Source organism: Apis laboriosa, unplaced genomic scaffold (assembly GCF_014066325.1).
Source record: "Apis laboriosa isolate Shangri-la unplaced genomic scaffold, ASM1406632v1 scaffold125_cov141, whole genome shotgun sequence".
Classification (NCBI taxonomy): domain Eukaryota; kingdom Metazoa; phylum Arthropoda; class Insecta; order Hymenoptera; family Apidae; genus Apis; species Apis laboriosa.
In genome coordinates this window covers 1,374,857-1,397,378 of record NW_025221145.1, presented here as the reverse complement: position 1 = coordinate 1,397,378, position 22,522 = coordinate 1,374,857, and the positions used below count along the sequence as shown (strand labels likewise).

General features: G+C 21.5%; 1 protein-coding gene across 3 annotated transcripts in view; it reads right to left on the bottom strand.

Moving 5' to 3' along the window:
- Positions 1-19,210, bottom strand: part of LOC122720305 (terminal nucleotidyltransferase 5C) — a 224,074-nt gene extending 204,864 nt beyond the window's left edge. The window contains exons 1-2 of one of the 3 annotated variants that reach the window (XR_006347745.1): positions 18,623-18,763; positions 17,024-18,528 (exon numbers count right to left, since the gene is read on the bottom strand). Coding sequence is in view for 1 of the 3 variants with exons in the window: in XM_043946920.1 (XP_043802855.1) it covers positions 18,623-18,766 (144 nt within the window). In the remaining 2 variants the exon portion in view is untranslated. Of the gene's footprint in view, positions 1-17,023; positions 18,529-18,622 lie in introns of those variants that run through there. The other 2 variants (XR_006347744.1, XM_043946920.1) reach the window with 2 other exon arrangements.
- Positions 19,211-22,522: the final 3,312 nt, after the last annotated feature.

Genomic DNA, 22,522 nt, shown 5'->3' with positions numbered 1-22,522 from the left:
TGGATATAAATGAATGATCAATAGGAGATTATACTATATATAAAATTAATTTTATTATGTTTAAAAATTAGTTTTCAAAAATATGAATTTTATATTAATAAAATTATATAACTTTGACTCTATATGTTCAATCTTAATTTTTTCAAAAATAATAATTTAAACGATAAAATTTTATTTTATATTTTTTGCTTATTTTTTATGTGTATAATAACTTTGTATCGAAATTTACTTGTTTCCAATCGAAAAGTCAATTTCGCTTGTATTTAAAAAATTTTCAAACTTGGTTTTTTTCAAACGGACAAAAAAATTGTATTTTATTTTTTTCTTATTTCTTCATAAAGAATTATCTTATGCCCATTTGTATGTAACTTTCGGCTTCTATATATATTTAATAATGTCAAAAAAAAACTTGGTTCGAAGTAACAAATATTATGATAGATAAAATATTCTTTTTAAAATCATTGATGATTTTTTAAATAGAATTACATATTTTTATTAGTGCAATATTCAGAATCCAATGACTTATGTAAAATATAATCTTGAGTAAAAAGAAAATTCATAAAAATTGGTCAAATTATAATAAAAAGATTATTGAAAACAATTTATTTTAAAAATGTTTAAAATAATTTTTATCGATTCCAATACATTCTGTATTTTCTTCAATAATTGATTTTGATTATTTTGAATGACTTAATATTATCTATTTTAAAATTATCGAATTATACCATTGAAAGTTTTATTTAGGAAGATGATTTTTCTTACAATCTGAATCTTTCTAAATATAATGGTATATAGAATACAGAATTCTTTATAGCATCACGATAAATTCAAATCAAATTAATTTTAATTATTTCTGTTTCATTATGTAATAATATTGTTTAACAGAAATAATACAATCTAATTCAAACGAATTATAATGAATATTTAATTTGAAACGAAATTTATGTCAGTGTTTACAATTTATAAGAAACATTATATAGAGGTTATAAGAAATGTATTTACTAATATTAAGAATAGATAATAGTTTATTATAATATTTTCTATAAATAAATGTAGTAAAATTATAGATAAATTATTATTATTAAAATAAATTTTTCTTTAGATAATCTTTTTATCATAATAATAATCATAATAATCATAATAATAATTTCATCATAATAATTGTTTCATTAATACATCAATTACTTTATTTTTATGAATTGTATTAAGGGTTTTATGAATTGTATTCAAAGTTATATGAAAATCATAATATTATAATATTACAATTGGATTTGTTTTGACCTGAGTTATTAACCTGAAAATAATAAATAAAAAATCATAATTTTATTTAAAAAAAATCGATGATTTTGAAAAATTTTTAAAAACTTAGTTTCTTTTAAAATTATCAAATTTTTATAATATTTCGTTAGGAAAAAAATATCAAAAAAGAAAACAATAGTTCTACACAAATAATTCCAAAAATAAAAAAAAAATTTCTCAATGAAACAAACAGAAAAAAGTACAATAATTCTAATAAATTATAAACTTTCAAGAATCATGATTTTTAAATTTGCTTAAGCAGAAGATGAGACTCTTTTTTGAAATTAATTTGCAGATTTTAAGTTTGTGAACTATTACTCCGATTTGCATTTTCCAAATTTACATATCGTTTATCACACTAAGATCGATCGAAAAATTTATCATGTTCTTCAAAATCATCTCGAATGATTTTACATGAATTTTTAGATGCAAATCTTGGCCTATATTATTTAAACATTACATTGATAATAGAAATGGAGATAATTTATGTTTTATACGCATGATAGAAAAAGATGATGAATTATATACTTGAGAAATGATGCTGATGATGTATTATATACTTTTTTGCAAGTATCTTCTATTTTAAGATTTCATATTTTCTATTTTATGTTCTATTTTATGTGTATTTTATGTTATATATTGATTAGCATTGATACAATTTTTATTCTATTTAATAATTTATCTTTTTTAAGAGAAAACATTGAATATTTTTATTTAGTAATTTTGTTCTTTTATTTCTATAGAAATATACTAATAATTTCTGAGAATTATTTAATGATAATAGTCTACACTAAATTTATATTTCATGGATATTTTACGATATGATAATACCCGCTTATATGCTACTAAAACGAAATAAATTCAAAACAGTATATTTATTTTCAACCGACCTACTCTTCGAATATTATATCTTCGAATATCATTTATTATTTTAATATGGTATAGTCTGAAAGAATAGTACTTGAAAAAATAGGATGGAATAAGAAATTTCTTTGCTTGAATGATATAATAATAAAAGTAAATTTAGAATTGATTCTATTTATTAGATTGTTTAAAAAAAATATAAATATTAAAATTATTTTCAAAAGTAAGTTTTTAATATTTTAAACATATCTTGTGAATATAACATATCTTTTATTTTTTATTTAAAAGAAAGATTTAAATAAAAAATAAAACATAATATTTACAGAAGTTTTGCTATTCATGTCCAGCTTTCTGATATTTTCTTTTCCTTTTTGCGGTTTTCATTGAATGATATTTTATTTTATAAATGACAGTTATAAAAAAAACAACATTAATTATTTAATTACTAAAATGTATTAATAATTAAAAATGATTTAATAAAATTTTTCTATAAATATACGAAATGTCTCATTTGAAATTAATCATACAATTATTAATTATAATTATATAATTATCTTCTAAATTATTGAAAAAAATAAATAATTTGAAATAAACTCATTTTATGGGATATTATTTTGTAGTAATAAAAAATTTTATTTAAATGAATACCCTCATGATTTTAAGATGACTTTTTTTAAGGAACCAATATTCCTTTTGAAATGAAGTAATTTTTGTTTGAAACATTTTTTTCAATGTCGAATAGTTTAAACAATTGCACGTTTATTTTAAATGACATTGAAATGATAATAAAACTATATAATTTTATAGATTGTACTAAAACAGCAGATATAGAATAATAATGATTAGAAGACTTTTATAAAACATTTCATTAATTATCAAATTATCAAAATGAGACTAAACTATTTCGTAGGAAAGAAATTATTATTAAGTATGTATATAATAATATTATCATATAATATATAAATATATGAATATATATGTGTATATATATATATATTAGTATATATATATATAGTATAGTATATATATATATATATATATATACTAAGTATATATATATATATATATATACTATTATTTATAATATTATTTTTATATATAATAGTATTATTTTTGATTTTTTAAAAACGTGATTTAAAATTGAAAGATAAAAATTTATTTATAATTTTCAATATTAAAAAAATAATTTTACTATATGAAAAAAATATATTTAAAAGGATTATTCTTTTTTTAGTTAAAATGAAAAAAAGGAAGAAAAATAAATCAATGGAATGAAATAGTTTTCGAGGTAAGAAGTAAAGCCTGTAATTTTTAAACTCATATGAAATCAACAAAATAATGACTTAATCTCTCCTTTCTCTTTCTTTTCGCTTGTTCTTCCAATTTCACGTGAATTATGCTTTAATTTGAATAAAATTGAATAAAAAACATATCGAGGGAAAAAGTGATTAATTTGATGTAAAAAGATCGTAAAATAATTCAAATATTCAAAACTCTAAAAACTTTTGCTGTTTCTTTCAAACAAGAAGAAAATAAAATTATCTTTATCTCTTCATTAATTTATTTATATCTTTATAATAATAATTATTTACAGTCATTATAAAATATCCATAAAATTTATTTGTTGCTAGATATTAAAATTTATTCAAAAAAGCGAAACTTTTTATTGCTTTTTATAACTTTTTAGTAAAATGGCATAAAATTTAAATATTTATTATAAGTACAAATACATAAATAAGAGGTCTAATGTACAATTTTGTATGAAAAAAATAAAGATTTATTTTTTTGTTAAATATTTTTGATAATTTTTATTATTATACAATTTATTGATAGCACAAATATTATTTGATTCTGTTAATCTAAATGTTAATGTTTCTATGTATCAATTACGTTAAGATTTAATGTTATTTTAAGATCATAGATGATCGAACTCATCTACGAATATAATTAGGAATCATGCAATTATAAAATCAAAAATATATCGTGTTATTTTAAAAAAGATAATTTTAATTTTTTATATCTAGAAATTTTTTTTAAAATTTTATAATAATTATTATAATTTGTAGTTGTTCAAAATAAATCAATTTTTTTTATTAATTTTTTTTATAGATTATCGGAAATATTTTAAAAATTGTATCATTTTGCTGAATATTATCGCATAACATTGAATACCATTGTAAAATGAAATAAAATGATGAAGTTTTTATTTTCATATAAATATATAATTCGAACTGAATAATGCATCTTAAATAATCAAATTGTTTTAAAAACAAATTGTTGTGGAATCGAATGAAAAACGAGTAAGTTATTTTTAATGTAAATATATCACAAATATTTCTGTAAACATATATAACATCGGATATAAATATAATACAAATACATATCTTCTAGGCATATATTTAAAAAATGATATATATTTAAAAAGAAAATATCATAAGAAATAGCAAAAAATAATTTATAAATAAATTTATAAATGAATGAATATTTTGCGCTAGCTTTTTATATGCTAGATTTTAGATTTTACTAAAAGCGTTAATAATGATTATCTTTGAATCTTAATAATCTTTGAATCATAAAACGTCGAAAGAATTCTTTGAATTTTAAACAGGAATGATGATTTGTTTCAATTATATCAGAGAGTTATTTGGTTACGCAATAAAGTTACGTAAAACAACTAAAAAAATATATCTTAATTATACTCGAGAATATAGCTCGTTAATTTTAAATAAAAATAAATGTATCTATAATAATATATCTATAAATAAACAAATAAAGTATTTATTGAAGTATTTGATAAATTGTGACATAAAAATAGAAACCAATAATAATTCTTTATAAAAGCAATTCCATTTTTTAAATCTATTTTTAAGTTACAAAAAATAATTTCTTTATAATTCACGAAAAGAAAAAATTTTATATATTTAAAAAAAAAAGCTTCACGTTATTACATTCTCTTGTAAAAATAAATGAAAATTATCTTATACGACAATTCATGAATTCTTTATGTAAAAACCACCGTTGTACTTTTTAATTGTTTATAGAATTTATAAAATACTGTAATATCAGATAAAATCGGTGAATTAAAATTTTAAATAGCACATTTCCGGTATAATAAAATGACCGATTAATAAGGTTATCGTGATATCTTTTCACGATAAATGAAACCGTGCTTCGTGGCACGTAAATCGTAAATTAATTATGTAACGAGGAATCATTGTAAAAAAAGAAGGTCAAATTATTTCTTTTTAATTTTTTATAACTATCTATTATTCATGAGCATATATTTTATATTTTCTACATTTTATAAAAAGAATCGCAATAAAAATAATGTAATGATATTGCACAATATCACTTTTTTTTTTTACTTTAAATGAGAATGCAGATTTTGCATTTCAAATGAACTATAATGTAAAAATTTTCCGTAAAAAAAAAAAATTTATTCATCATTTCGGATATTGATAATTAGATCATTATTTATTTATTTATATATTTATACTTTTTTTAAATTAGTTGTTAATTAGTTTATAATAATATATATAAATAATTGGTAATTATGCTTTGTAGATATTTTAAAGTATCATTACATTAAAATAATTTTATGAATTAAATAAACGTTTAGAACTTATTATGAATTATAGAATTTTATATTTATATATATTTACAATCTAGTATATATGATCTCATATTTATCTATCTAGATCTAGATTATTTATAAATAGTAAATCTATTATTTGAACAGTTTTAAAATAGATTGAAAAAAGGAGAAAAATTAATATATTTCATGAAATATTTAAAGTTACCTTATAAAATATATCATTTTATGATATATATACGTTTTAAGTGGAAAGATTAAAAGATAAAATGATAAATTATATAAATATCATTAATATCATTTGTTCTAGATATAAACAACTCTCTATTGTACTATTCTAAATTATTGAAAAAATTATTTTATTTATTTATTTTTTATAATTTGCTCTTCAATATCAAAAATATTGCAATATTATCATTTTAATAACATAATATATTAATATTAATAAAATATAATATCAAAAATACTCGAATCAGTTCAAATTTCACTGAAATTACAAGTACAAGTCTTACATAGAATGATTAAAAAGAATTCCGATAATATTCCAATTCGACTAACACAGAAAAATCAAGGATAAAATATACAAAAAAAATTTATCGCGTCTTTTCTATTTCGATATTATCAAAAGAATAAAATCGCAATAGAATCACATATATAATAAGCGAAAAATTAAAATTAAGATTTTAAAAATAATTATGATTTTTGACGGAAACAAATTAACGAAATCGATCGCAATGAATCGAAAGAAAGAAAGTTCGTCACGAAAATGATATTAGTTTCACCTACTAACACAATTAACATTTGAAACGATGCTCGTTTTCGCGAGATGCACACTACTTTCATCCACGCCCAGAAATATCCTGACCTTAACTAACGCGCTATTCTATGCGGTCCTCTTCGCGCATTTGACCGCGAGCTTCTATTTTCGCGAACGGTCACACGAGTGGCATCGCCTCGTTCCTCGACACTAATTCCACTGTAGAAACGAGAGTCGACACTTTAACGACTTGGCGATTTCGATCGATTTTCGAACAAACTACGAAAGTGAAAGCGCTACTGGATTCGACATTCTTCTTAAAAAGATAAAATTAGAAAGCAAATCGGCGTTCTCATTGCGTTGTCATTGAACGATAAACAAATCGACCGTTTAATGATTGATTCAATATAAATTCAAAATATAAAAATCGATGATTTAATTAATGAATGAGGCTAAAAAGGATAGTATAAGAAAATGCAATGGAAATGGAATAGGAAATTAACTTATTCAAATCTTCATTCAAATCGTAGATGAAGCGTTTGATAAAGATTCACTTCAATTTGGGACAGATTTTTTTTCATTAATCGCTCTCTTACACGATTAATTGGATTAATTTGTGATTGTTCTTAATTAAAAAAGTTAATAACAAAATGTATCAAAATTAAGAAAAAATAATGTTTTCATAATCATATAATACAACATGTATGTATTTTTTTTAAACAAATTAATTTTTTTCAAATTTTAATATTAGATCATTTCATAAGTTTATTTCACGAAATCTTACAAAATTTTATATATTGAATTGTTTATATTATTAATTAAATTTTTAATTTAGACATACATATGCTGTTATATTTGGGACAGAGATTATAGATTAAAAGAAACAAGTAATAATATCTAAATCTTGCAAATCGAAAATTAAATACACAAAATATACAAATAAAATTATTTAAATTTTAATGAATTTTGATTAAACATTATTGTACCTATCATTTTCTCTAGATATACATATATTGCATTCTTAAATTATTATTTGGCTTCAACATTAGCTGATGAATGTTTGACAATATTAATATAATAAAAAATGATTACGAAATATATTTTAGTGGACCACAAAAATTTTGCATACTTTATCTTTATGAGAAAGATAGAAAAAGATTGTAAAACAATAAAGTACTTTTTTATAGCAATTATATATGTTTCTCAATGGTTTTAAATATCACATAAAAAACATACAACAGTAAAAAAGATATAAATTCATGACACTAATATTTAGAAATTTAGAATTATAAAATCACTAGATTAAAACATTAGAATTACTAAATTTTCTACGCTTTAATAGTAAAAAAGAAAATCTATTTAACCTATAAATAGAATATCTATACTAAAATTTTATACGGTATATATAAGTTTAAATATAATATTATTAAACACAGATATTAAGTATTAATATAAAATTTTATGATATAACTTAATATAAAATATTAAGTATTAATATAATAATAATCATATAAAAATCTAGAAAAATAATTATTAAATAAATTTATATTATTTATAAATTAAATTATATTTTTTAAAACCTGTTGTGAAATGTAATTAATTATTAAATTTTTATTATACATATATCGTGCAAAAAATTTTTTTTCAATGTTATTGAAAAATCTGATTGCCATATAATATTATATTATTTTTTCCTATTCTTTATATATTATGCCAAAATAATTAACAAAAAGTAATATATAAATAGAATGATTTTTATTCGTAAATGAATTTATTAAAAGAAAGATATATTAAGCGAAAAAAAATATATTAAAAGATATACTATAAAGATATATTATAAAAAAGAAATAATATTTTGCATATCACAGCATGATTTTATATTAATATCATAATTTGAAAATTTTTTTATTTAGCACTATTTTAATGTTTACATTACAATAACAATCATATGTTACAATTACAAATTGCTGATAACGCTACTTCTTCAAAATATAACATAATCTTATATTAATATAATAATCTGTAAAATTTATTTTTTTTCTATGTATTTCAATATGCATCGCAATATTTAAGTTATTATTAATTATATAATGATTATAATATTATTTTTTTTTATATGATATAATTTTTAATATAAGAGAAAGATTATGATTTGAAAAAAGATTGATTCAAATCAAACTAATATATTTTGCCAAATAAATTTTAATTCATCTAAAAAAACTCCTACATTTAAATGTATATAATAATTGGTTGATTCATATATCTTATCACAAAAAAATAATTAATTAAACAGAAATGTCTCATTTAAATCAATCCACTCGAATATCTGTCAAATTATTTATAATATAAAAACATGTTTCAAAAAGTTTAATAATTTCAGAAGCATAATTTAACATAATTTTTTTGTGAACAAGTTTTTGTTAAACTTTATAATAATATATATATATTATAAATATATTAAATATATATATATATATATATATATATATATAATAAAATATATATAATTATATTTCTTCTTATTATGTTGAATACAGCTTGACAATTTCTATGAAAAAGATCTTGATATATAACATAAATTTAGATTTTATTTATAAAATATTAATTTAAAAGATATTTTAATTTCAATATTGTATATATATATTGAAATTAATGTTTAAATGTATATTTTTCAGTTTGGATACAGAAATGTATTATTTTAAATCTAGTAACATTTCCCAATATTTCCCTTAAATATTAAACAAAATTTATTAAACAAAATTATGAATGTAATTTATGTAATTTCATTATCATGATAGTATATTCGTTCATTATCATCATATAATTCCAAGTTTACATAGCTATAATTACAGAATAAGAAGAAATTCTTGAAAAAATTCTATCGAATTTTCTCCAAGATTATCAGATCCGACAATCTTATATTTTTTCTTATGAATATTTAAAAAATATAGAATATAAAATGTAAAAAATGTATAATATATATATTTAATAAATTTGAAACAGAAGATCACTTAAGAATACAAAAATTTCCACAAAAATATTAGAAAGAATTGATTGTTTAAAAATAAAAATAGAATAAATCTCTATATCCAAGCTGAAGAATATACATATGAACATTTATTTTAAGAAAGTAATATAATTTTAAATTCAGATCCAAATAATTCCTGAATAATAATAATATCAAATAGTTTTATACTAAGATTTCAATATTTTTTATAGAAAATGTTGACTACATTCAACAGCAATAATCAAAAATAAATAATCAAAAATATTTATTTAATTTGAAAAAATAAAAATATACTTTGTATATCCCATCCACAAAAAAGTAATTATATCAAATTGGGTATCTCTTGAAATATTGAATTTTGAATATTTGAAATATTTTCTTATATTATCAATAATTTAATAAGTATTCGATAAGTATTAATAAGTATTTATTTATAGATTTAAATAAGATACCCTTTAGATATTTTCAGGAATACAATCATTTTTCTGAAAACTCTTTGATTGATCTCTAATAATGACGGTATAACAGATAATTAAAACTAATGATTCAAAGCTATCATGGCATGACTATCAAAGGAATACGACAGTAATGAAACAGGGAAAGAGAAACGACAAGATGGAACGATCGTGGATATTAATGGACAGACTGTGATGTTGGATTATACCAAGGAATCGCGTCGCTTGATAAGGCTGAATTCCATTTAAAGCCCGTTGAATTCGCAACGGCGAGTCGTGGTTGCTTAGGTAAACCAAAGTGGTTCTACCTTTCGCTTAACCTTTTCTTCATTCTCGTTACTTTCACATACGATCACCGACCCTCATTCTCGGTGACAAAACGTTATTCTATTTAAAGATCAGTCCGGTTATCGATCTAGACGGGTAACTGTATCGAAGAATGTCTGCACGTGGGCGGTTTAAAAAAGTTTTTTCAACGTGGCAACAAAGTGGTTGAATTAAGCATTGACGTAATGTGCCTGTTAAAATAAACGCTTCGTAAAGATAACGATTGATGGATGGAAGAGAAAGGTGACAGATGTGTTGTTTAAAAAAAAAAAAAATGGATAACTTTCGATCACTTTATAAAGAAAGAGTCGTTCTTCATTCTTTAGAAAATGTAAGAACAGAAAAGAATATAAATATAAAATATATTTATGTTGAGAATAATTTAGCTTTAATGTATTATTATTTATTTGATTTTGTAATTCTTTTGTAATTTTCTTATTCCGTAGACTTTCTTATAGTTATACACATATAATATAATCAAATAATTAAATAGATTATTAGAATTTTTTTCATCTGATCCAATTCTGGTAATATTTTTTAAAATATTTAATAATCATATGATAATCGATAAAAAAAATAATTACAAAAATTCAAAATGAGACGAATGATTCGCTTTAACGAAAATCAGATTACTTGTTATTTGATTATCTTTACTTTTAATTATAAAAATTATACATTTATATACATGAGAAAGGTATGCTAAGAAAAATATTACGCAAGATTTAAACGAGATATTCAATTAAATACGAAAATATTGATTCCATAATAATTATAAAGTTTCTCTTTTCCTTTCATAGTCACTTATCCTTTCTCTAACATCCTCGACGAATCATTACTTTTTTTTCACGCCAAGAAAATGAACGTCTCTTTCCAATCTTGGCTTACGGAAAGAAGAATCGAGCATTAACCAGGAGTCGCTCATTATTGTATGCACGATGCCAATTATATAGTAATCAGGCAAGGAATATCGAAGAAGCTTTCACTGGATGATCTTCTCAACTTCCGGTTAACACAGTGACACTTTTTCTTACCGGTACGTTCTACTTGAATGTATAATGTATGCATATATCGAAAGACCAACTTTGCGTTTCCGGTGCAACGTACATGAGGAATTTTAAACAAGTGCAAACTAAACAAAAGAACGAAGCACTTTCGATGTTTTAAACAGTGCACGAACACAATTTGTAATATGTGATAAACGATTGGCGGTGGTCGAGGACGACAGGACATTAATTAATGCGTGGAAGACAAATTATCGGTAGCGTGATTAATCTATACAGTACATTGAACATCAGATTGAACAGGATCGTTCAACAATTGTTAGCATTTCGATATTTCACTATTGCTTTATCCGAAAGAGTTTGTTTAACAGAGAATATAGAATGTAATGTGGCGGTGAAGTTAAATAATTTTAATAATTTTCGAATTTTAAATAATTTAATAATTTAAGAAAATACTTTTATTAATTAATTAATAAAAAATATATTATAATTTTTTTTGCATAAATATTCGAGTTTGAAATTATTGCAATATAATGATAAATTGCGATATAACACGTATTATCCCGAAATAGACAGTACCAATAAATATAATATCTATTTTAACGTAGAATAAAAATTTTTAGTCATAATAAAAACCATCTGAATTGATATATTTTTGCAATTGTTTGCAATTTTGATTACTACATGTAATAAATGTAAATCGAGATAAATAACATATATAAATAACTTGTCTTAAGAGGAAAATTTTTAATCGCAGTAAGATCTGAATTATTTTTTTGCAGCTGTATAATTATAATAATTTTATGAAAATCTGGTCTTTTTATCATTTTGATATAATTTGATTTATATTATTTATAAAAAAAATATATTTATAAAGAAGCAAAATCAGAACCTTTCTAATAAAATAAAAGAAATTTGATGGAAATAATTATGAAATATTTTATAATTTTATCGTGATTGAAAACATAGAAAATCATAAAAAATTAAATTTATTATATTATATAAAAAAAAAATAATTCCTAACGAATACAGAAAAAAGTAAATAACAAAATAAGTAAATAATAAATAATAAAATATGTTATTGAAATCGATTAATATTATTTATCTTTTCCTTTTTTTCTATATATTACATAGAAGATTGTAACAAACAACATATTATTTCATTCTATCGAGCAAAACGATTAATCGATCAAAAATTCTTCGTTAATCTTCGATGAAAAATCAGAAAAATATTATAATCTTGTAAAGTTCTCTGAACATGACATATTCTTAGACGTTAAAACAATAAAAGGTTATACATACATCGTATAGGATATAAAAATGTTATTTCAAAGTAAGCCAGTTACGTAATTGTTCAACGGCGTGATCGGTAGTTTCAAGTTAATTAATTCAACGATTCAGAGAAGTTGGAATATTCGCGAACGTTATTAATAAAAGTTGATAAGTATACGATGAACACGAAAAACACGACCAGTTAGTTAAGCATCGTTCGTAACAGCTGTTCTCTGAATAAACACATGAACATGTGTGTGTTATGTATTCTGCTCGGTAATTGAAAATGTGTGAAGATCATTTTAGCAGCGGTTTAGTGATAAATTATAACCGATACATCCACCTTGAGAGTTCGTCTGAGTTGTTATTTATCAGAATTAATCAAATTATTGATAAATTGGAAGATGATATAAATTAGAAGAGATTTAATTCACCATTCGGTAAATTATGAATATTATATAAAGAATATTATATAAAAATTGAATTTATGAATTTATGAATATAAGTTTGCGAATACAAAGAAACATTTTTTTTTCTTTAATATTATTTCGTTTTATTTGCGTATTTAATAAAAGTATAACTATATGCGATTTGAATATCATTTTTGACTTGGAATAAAAATTATTTTTTATAATATTTGTTCTAAGAATTTGACGTAATAAACACGTCTCTTGCTTATTATTATAAAAAGACATACAATATAAGTTTTAAGTAATGATATGGATTCAAAAATAAATAAAGAATTTTTAGAGAAAATATCGTATCGTAATCAAATATTATTTCGCTTATTTCAAAAATATTTTTTATATTAAGAATATTTTGATGTTCTCTTGAATAAATATAAATCAGAAAATAATATTTTTGCTGACTTAAGAAGTTTTATTTCTATCGATCAATGTAAGCTGTTGATAACCTATGACACAGAGAAGTTGTTTTGATATAAACAAATTTTATATTATCAATTTTAAATGCATACAAAAAAATATGAATGTTTAAAAAATTTTTAATAAAATTTTAAAATAAACGAGAAGTATTTAAAAAATTAAGAAACTCGGACCAAAAATTTCATGAAATTTTTTTATGAGATTATATTTTCACACAGAAAATAATAAGTAGTAAGTATATTAGATAAAAAAAGTAGTATAGTATATTTAGATAAAAAAAAAAATTTAACCTTTTCCGTAGTGAAACATATCGATCGCAACCTTCTTCTGAATTTTAGGTAAATAAATGAAACTATTATTTAGAAAGTAAACTAACAAGACATACGAACGACATGATGCCTAAATGTAAATAAGTTTTTATCGGTTTACATAAATATACATATTTTCAATACTATGTTCTCTCGCTTGTAAATATCTTATCATGAATATATTATCATAGATATACATATATGTTTAAAAAGTACCTGCTATAAAAAAATGATGATTTTTAAAAGAATTTTTCTCCATTATTAAACATTTCATATAAAAAAATATGTGTGAATTGATATTCTTAGAAAAAAATTAAAATTTATAATCTTTTTTTTTTTTAATTATTTGGTATTTTTTAATTATCGAGTATTAATTAATAGAAACGATTTATAGTTGAATAGAAAGAAAAAGAATATGAGATAGTTTTTGTGTTTTCTTTATTTAGAAATTTTGAAAAAGCTATATACAAATAAATCAAACAAATAACTTTAAAAAATTTTATAATAAAATATGTTACATAAACATGTTATAAATAAGAAATATAAATTTTTTATTGTTTTTAAATTAAAATATTTTTTATTTTTAAATTAGACATTTTGAAATTCGAATAATAGAGAAATTATATTATAAAATTATGAATATATATATAATTATTAATAAATAATAACAATAACATAAAATTTTTTAATAACATAAAATTCTTAAATATTACAACATATTCACAATATTTGTTCTTTAATAATCATGAAAATTTCATTCTACAGAATCGCAATATTCATACTCATAAATAAAACTCATAATTAAAACAAGTATTGGATTCATAGTTTCAAATTGCAAATTTCTTTTTTTAATATTTGGCTAATCCAATAATTGAAATCTATTTAATTATTTATTAATAAATATCAAGCGTTTTATATTATTATATATAATTTCCTATCATATATCATAATCAAAAATACAAAATAATTTAAATCGCTATTACTATTCTGAAATAATAATTACTATACAATAATATATATTCTTTAGGTAAAATTTACAAAAAAATTTAAACTAAATTCATTGAAGTATATACATCCAAAAAATGTCTTTCACAGCAGAAATAAAACATCTATTAAATAAAAAAATAATAATAAAAAACAAAAAACACAACTATTATAAAAGATTATTTTGATATTTATTTTACTTAATTTTTAATTACTATTAAAAATCTTATTACATATATGTAGCATGTACTATATATATAATATATGTATTACATATATTACTACATATAAATTAAAATCATGATAAAATCTTACATTTTTATTATATTATGATAGAAAAAATAAATATAATAATATTTTTCTAAATCAGCATCTAAATTGAAAATTAAAAAATAATTTTTAATTTTTTTGAAAAATTGTGGATAATTCTAATTTAATAAATAAATTTAATAAAATTTAATAATTTCTAATTTAATAAAAAAATTTCTCCTAATATCGCACTAGTTTTTTTTTTTAAATCTTTATTAAAAAAAGATTTCAATCGGTGAAAAAAATATTATATTTTTACAATTTTTGCACTTTCAAATGACAAAATATATTTCCATAAATATGAAGAAAATATTAATGATAAATATAATAGAATAAATATAATGATAAATATAATAGAATATAAATATCTTTGTTTGTTGTTTATCATATTTATTAGAATATTATTCTAGTATTATTATTTATTATTTATTAACATTTATCTTACATTTTATTAACATTGAATGTTTAACATTGAATAATTAACTGTAAAAATCACTTTAGGAAATAAATGAATATTTATAAAATATCATTTTTTATTATATTTACGAAATAGTAAATATAAAAAATAATTTTTTCTAATATTCTTATCAACTTTATCATATAATACTGCTCTTTTTTTTTACAAAAACGAATTATTTATTATTTATAAATATTTATCTTATATATTTTGTATATTAACATTGAATGTTTAACATTGAATAATTAAAAATCACTTTAGAAAATAAATGAATATAAAATATCGTTTTTTACTATATTTACAAAATAGTAAATATAAAAAATAATTTTTTTCTTAATAATATTCTTATCAATTTTATCTGTATAATACTGCCCTTTTTTTTTTTTTACAAAATCGAATTTAATTTATCATCATAAGATTTTTTAAATCAAAATATGTCATTTTGAAGTTATTTTTATTATGGATAAAATTTATTATTGAAAATTTCATTTTATATTTCCATTCTTTTAATTTCCTATTTGAAAAAATAAGTCAGAATGTTTATGAATTTCTTTTGTTTTTTTATCGTTAAAAGTGATCAAAAGTAATATAATATAAGTAATATAAACTTCATAACTTCAAATTTATATTTCAATCTAAAAAATCTTATAATGATAAATCAAATCAACTTTATAGAGGATAAATAATATAAATATATTCAACTATATAATAAAAAAATTAAAAATAATAAATATATTTTTATTCGGAATATATATAATAGGAAAAATAATAAAAAAAAATATAATATTTTCAAGTTTTCTCAATTGAAATTTTGTCTTAATGATGAAATAAAGTTTTTTTTAAAGAAAAACTAGCATGATATTATTAAACTTGAAAAAATCATTAAGCATTTACTAAAATATTTAATAAATTTATATTTTAAAATAATCAAATCCTGCATTTTTTTATATTTTTTATTATTCATTACTATTTATTTCGAAACACTATGTATACAATAATTTGAAGTAAAGATGTATTAACTTCAATAAACATCGCATACATGCTGTTTCTGAATATTTAGAACAATTAAGGCGATCATAACATAATGATCAATGATTGTACAAAACATTGCAAAAAATTTCTCTAAACTAAAAAATAACTTCAAAAATAAATATTGACACGCTGCAATATGAAATTTTTCCAGAAAGAAATTAATGTGTATAATAAATATATAGATGAAGATATCGACTTTGTAAGTTTTTCTTACATTTTCTTGAATAATCGATATATATGTAATTACATATACAATTACATATATACAATTATTACGTATACAATTGCATATATACAAATAATACAACATTATACATATTTATTATTTATTAAAATTCATTATATTATTCGATAAAGGTCATTATATTATTCGATATTTATAAAAAAAATCCTTATTGTGATTTTCTTATCAATAGTATTTAAACAAATTTTCTTTTGCGCACAATTAATTAGTTATCAAAAATATATTCAAAAAGTAAGTATTTAGAAAATTTAAAATCGAATATCCATCAATTCAAAATATAAACATTATATGCATGAAAAAAAATGTAACATTGACAAAACAATTTGTCAATATAGATAAATATCTCTTAATATTGTGGATTAATAAATGCTAAAAAAAATTGCAAAGGAAATAAGGAAAAAAAAATTGTAAAAATAAAAGTTAAACACACTTGCGATATTATCTTCTTTCTTTTGCACATACTCGCCAATTATCAAGAAAATTATTTCTAACGTCATAAACAACTAATATTATCATAAACTTAATACAAAAAGATAACTTGTTCAATATCAGTTTGTTTTTTTACAGTTCGTTTTTTACAGTTATCGTATGTTCGATGTCATATCACAATGCCAACAATTTAAAATTCGAAGCCAAACATAGATACATATATAATTATGTATTTATATCATATTCTAATAGATTCTAACAGAATTCGAGCCTTGTACATCATGGTATCGAGAGAACAATGTCGCATTCTACACAATCCGCACCTTGTCTCAGGCGTGTCGACCAATCGATACTCGTGCCATTGCTCCGGAAGTGATCCTTCTGATTCGAGACGGTCAGTTAAAATGACGTCATTTCGAACAAAATAAGATTAAGAGAACAATTATCATGTGGGTGTATATAATGGAAACATGGGCGCATTAAAAAGCTTCAAAGAGGAAGTATGTTTCATAGTCAACTAATATTGTTACTATCTTACTCAAAATCAACGAAATATCTCCAAGTCGATATACAAATCGACTTTAAGATATAATATTTTTAGATATAATATTCTTCTATATGACATATTGTTTATACAATGCTTGTTAATTATATTTTTTTATTAGCTTTTGTAAAAATGAATTTATTACATTGCTCGCGAATATCGAATACATAAAGGTGAAATAACAGTTATTTGTTTTAGAAATATTCAACGAGTTGTAATAGTGTTCAAGAAAAAAAATGTATCACATGTTTGAAAACACCTTTCGTTCTAAATGGAAAAATACAGCAAATTAATATATTGCAGAATAGTGATTGGCCAACACCCTAGATCACATATGGACACCCGTTATGCTAATTTAATATATATCATTTTGTATAAATTCACTGCTTATCACAAGCACTTTATACTCTTACTGACCAACTATGGTACAGCCAACATACATAGTTCATTTATTAGAACACAACATTTTCAAAATCGGCAATGATCGATCAAGTTTTACATTACAACATTACAATGAGTATTGAAAATCATTACATTACCGAACACTCTATTGCGAATAAATTTTGCACATTGACATCATTACACGTGGTATTTAGATTCATAACACAATTGTCTACGAACTAGTCAATTCGCCATAATTCGATGGAATCGATCGAAGGTACGCGCTTGTCGAAAAGATTCGAGACTTCCGTTTTAAACCTTTTTCTTTGGGTTAATGACACCCACGACATCAGCGCACGCTCGAAATCGCGTGTGCGAAAGACTATATCGAATAATATATATATATAATAGCTCCAACGACACATGAATCAGCATGATTTGCACATAAATGCAAGTTTCAAGTTACGTAAGCTTACCTGCATTAAAGGCAGAACCTGGCCAAGATTGACGGATCTGTTCGTTGTTTCTTTTCTGGGTGTCGACTCGTCCTTTGTCTCAATTTTCATTTCCGTTTCTCGGTCTGATAATTGCTTTTCAACATTATGGTTCACTTCCTCCATGATAGAAATAATAATCTCGCAAAATGAAAGCTGATAATCTCACCACTTCTTGTGTTGTCGTAAAAAAGCGAGCAATGTATCTGAAGTCTAGGTTAATAAGCGATGATCGATCGATTCACTCTCGAACTGAGAAACGGTTCCGGAATGTTCTTACAGCAGAATACTCTTGGAACTCACACTTTTAACTCGTTGAAACTCGGACTTACTATAATATCACGTGGTCGAACAGGCAAGAAAATCGAGCCAAGTAGATGAAACGTTCATATATATGTATACGCACACGGTAAAGGGAAAATTGGGAAAACTTTTTAACACGACACGTATGTACACGAGCCGTACTTACGCTCGAGATTTATGATCAAGGAAGTTAATGACGATTACGAAAAGAACAAGACAACCGGCGGGATTCGACACTGCAAGAATCTCGTGCTGCTCCGTCCCGGCGTGATGTCGCCCCACCCGACTCAAGTCGTACGCCGCGTAACTATCCCCACTACTAGCGGAAAGCTGCACGTCTGCCCGAAATCACCCGAAAGCTACCGGCATCGTCGTTTCACCAGCGCTACTGGCAACGCGGAAAATGCAAACGTTGCCATGCGACACAACGCTTTTCTCGCGAACTAATTTTCGCTCAGTCTCTACCACCGACCGACTAATTAACCCTATCTATACACTGGACACGATAGTATATACGTTCGACGAACCTGGTGAATGCATACAAACGTGTAAGTAATGCAACGGGAGCGCTACGAAGTTTCGATATATTTTACACATAGTAGTTTACTTAAATCTTAGAAATGTTTGAAAAATTTCTAAATACTCAAGATATTATAAGAAAATTTACTTTATTAGTATTTAATTTGAATTGAAAATAAACTTTGTTTTTAATTATATATATATTAATTATATATAATACTGGTACTAATCGTAAAAATTGTTTTACTAATTCTTATATTTTTTGATAATATTTAAAATATTATCAATCTACAATTAATATTATTGAATATTTTTAAAAAATAAGTAGAATTAATAAAAAATTTTATTTATCATTTTATTTATTAATTATCATTAATTAAACTAAAAAAAATCATTTCGATTACCACTCATAAAAATATTTATATTTACGGATTTTTAGAAATATGTTTGTTATGTTTTATTGCTTAAACATATTATTTTGTATCATATATATAGATATCTTAGAAAATTAAATCGAATATATAAAAAAATTTTTAAATATTATATAATATAATTACGCAAGAAATTCTATTTATCTAAATTTTTTCTTATCAATATGTAAAAATTCATTATATCACTTATTATAGTAATATAATGCAATCATATTTTTTTTTTTTCGATAAACGCAAGAAAAAAAGGATTTCACCAATATCTTATTTACTATTTAGTTAAGTTTTGTTAAAATATGAATCAATATACATTAATAATTTTTAAAAAGATCAAAAAAAGTATTTTTTTTAAATAATATTTTTTAAAAAATTTAAAAAATTTCGCAACATTTGAATAACTTAAGTAACTGTCAAAATACTTATCTTTTTATCAAAGAACATTTAAGTAACAAAACTTTCAAAGAATCACACCATTAAAAGAAATATTATAAGATTTTTAATTAATATATTGAAGAATCTTTACTTCAAATTATATAATATAAAATAAAATAAGGTTAATAAAAATTTGGATAATTTTTATATTTTAAGAGATGCATTAAAATTATGGATTAAGATTGTGATAAAATTACAATTAGGTTATTTATTTAGGTGACTATTATGTAAGTATTTATAATAATTGATTCACAAGGAAAAATTAAATATTATACGCAGTTATATATATATATATTTATAAAGTATTTTATCTTTTTTATATTATTATAGATATATTAATTATCATACAATATAATACAATAATTAATAATTAGAAATTAAATTAATTTTCTGCCTTTCTTTTTTTTTAAATCAGATAATATGATATAGAAATTTAATTGAATAATTTAAATAAATCATTTTATATCTTAATTATTTTATATCTTAAAAATTTTTTCATATAAATCAATGTCAATATTTAGATATCTTATCAATTATCTATATTTTCAAGATTAAATTTTTATATAAATCATAAAAATAGATTACAAATCATTGTAATTATACATTTATTTCTTTTTCTTAAAAATCAATTGCAAACTTAAAATTTTTCTTTTATTAAAAATTCCTTCCCACAAAAACTAAATAGTTTATGTTCGATAATGCAATATCTAATCGCATTTCATAAAAAACATAAGTGACTAATGACATTTCTTATCAATAATTCTCATTCTCTCAAACGCACCTTTCTTCCTAGTGTATTTAAATCATAAGATAGAAAGTATATACATACGTATTAGAAGTGTCGATTAATACCGTTGATTAAGATTTAGTCGACGAAGATGACACCCTATAATTTTCCCTCGATGAATAAAAAAAAATCTGACACTTAATCATCCACATCAAAATTCTTTGCCCTATCAGTTCGATTATTTTCAAAAAAGGATTTCCATACAACTAAGAAGTCTTAAGATCATACTACGTTGATTTTATCAGGATACTTTTTTTTTTCTTTTCTTCAATACGATCGATTTACCATACATTATCATATTAATAAAATATACACTCTCGGTCTATCGAGTAACTTTTTTCATTGAATCAAATATATTTTCCTACAGACAATCCAGCTGTTACACGCCTGCACGCACCGGCTGAACCGAGCGGACAGACACGTTAAATGCCACTGCACCTTCGCTGCATTGCGTATCGGCCTAGGTAATCAACTTCGCCCGCTTTTGTACATGGAAATTGCATCCCGCTTCGTAAAACGAACATTCATCGGATACGACTCAGAGAAAGTTATTTCTTATTTGCTTTTGCTATTTATTTATTTGATGAAACGTAAATGATTTAATTTTTAAAAGAAATTTATGATCACTGAATCTGATAAAAATATCGTGATTGGAATAATAAAAATGGATATATTGAAGTATGTAATTCTAATAATTATATAATTATAGAATAATTAATTTTTTGATTGAGAAATACAATCTTTGATAAAAAGTAATTACTTAAAAAAATAGTTAATGATAAGATTTTAACATTTTAATTATTTAGAAAAAATATATTGATATATAACGTAACTAAGTTAAATTTAAATTTCTTTTTGTTTTAGAATTTTCAAGAATGAAAATTCTTTTCTTATCGACTTTGCAACGAAGACAATAACTTTTACTTATTTAAAATATGTAATTATTCAGAAGTTCTTGATAAATGATAAAATATTCGAGAAATAGAAACTTTGCAAAGTTTCTGGATTCATAAAGCAGGAATGTGTATTGTTCGGTAGATTATGAAAAATGATTTCATTTTCTCGATGTCTTTTGTTTCATCTTTATTATCCACAAAATTAATAAATGCAATTTATTATTACATAATTTTTTATAAATTTCAAGTAAATATATTTTTTTGAAATTAAAACTGTATAACTAAGATACAATTTGAAAATTAAAATTTTATAATAAATTCATAGAAAAAAAATATATCTTTATGATATTCATAGAAAGAAAAAATAATTACATAATAATATAGAAATAATTCTTTTCTGAAGCAAAAATTATTTTTTTAATAATATTTGATAATATCAAATTAAAAAATATAAAAATAATTATTTTATTTTATTATATCAAGTTAAATTAATGAATATAACATTCAATATGTCATA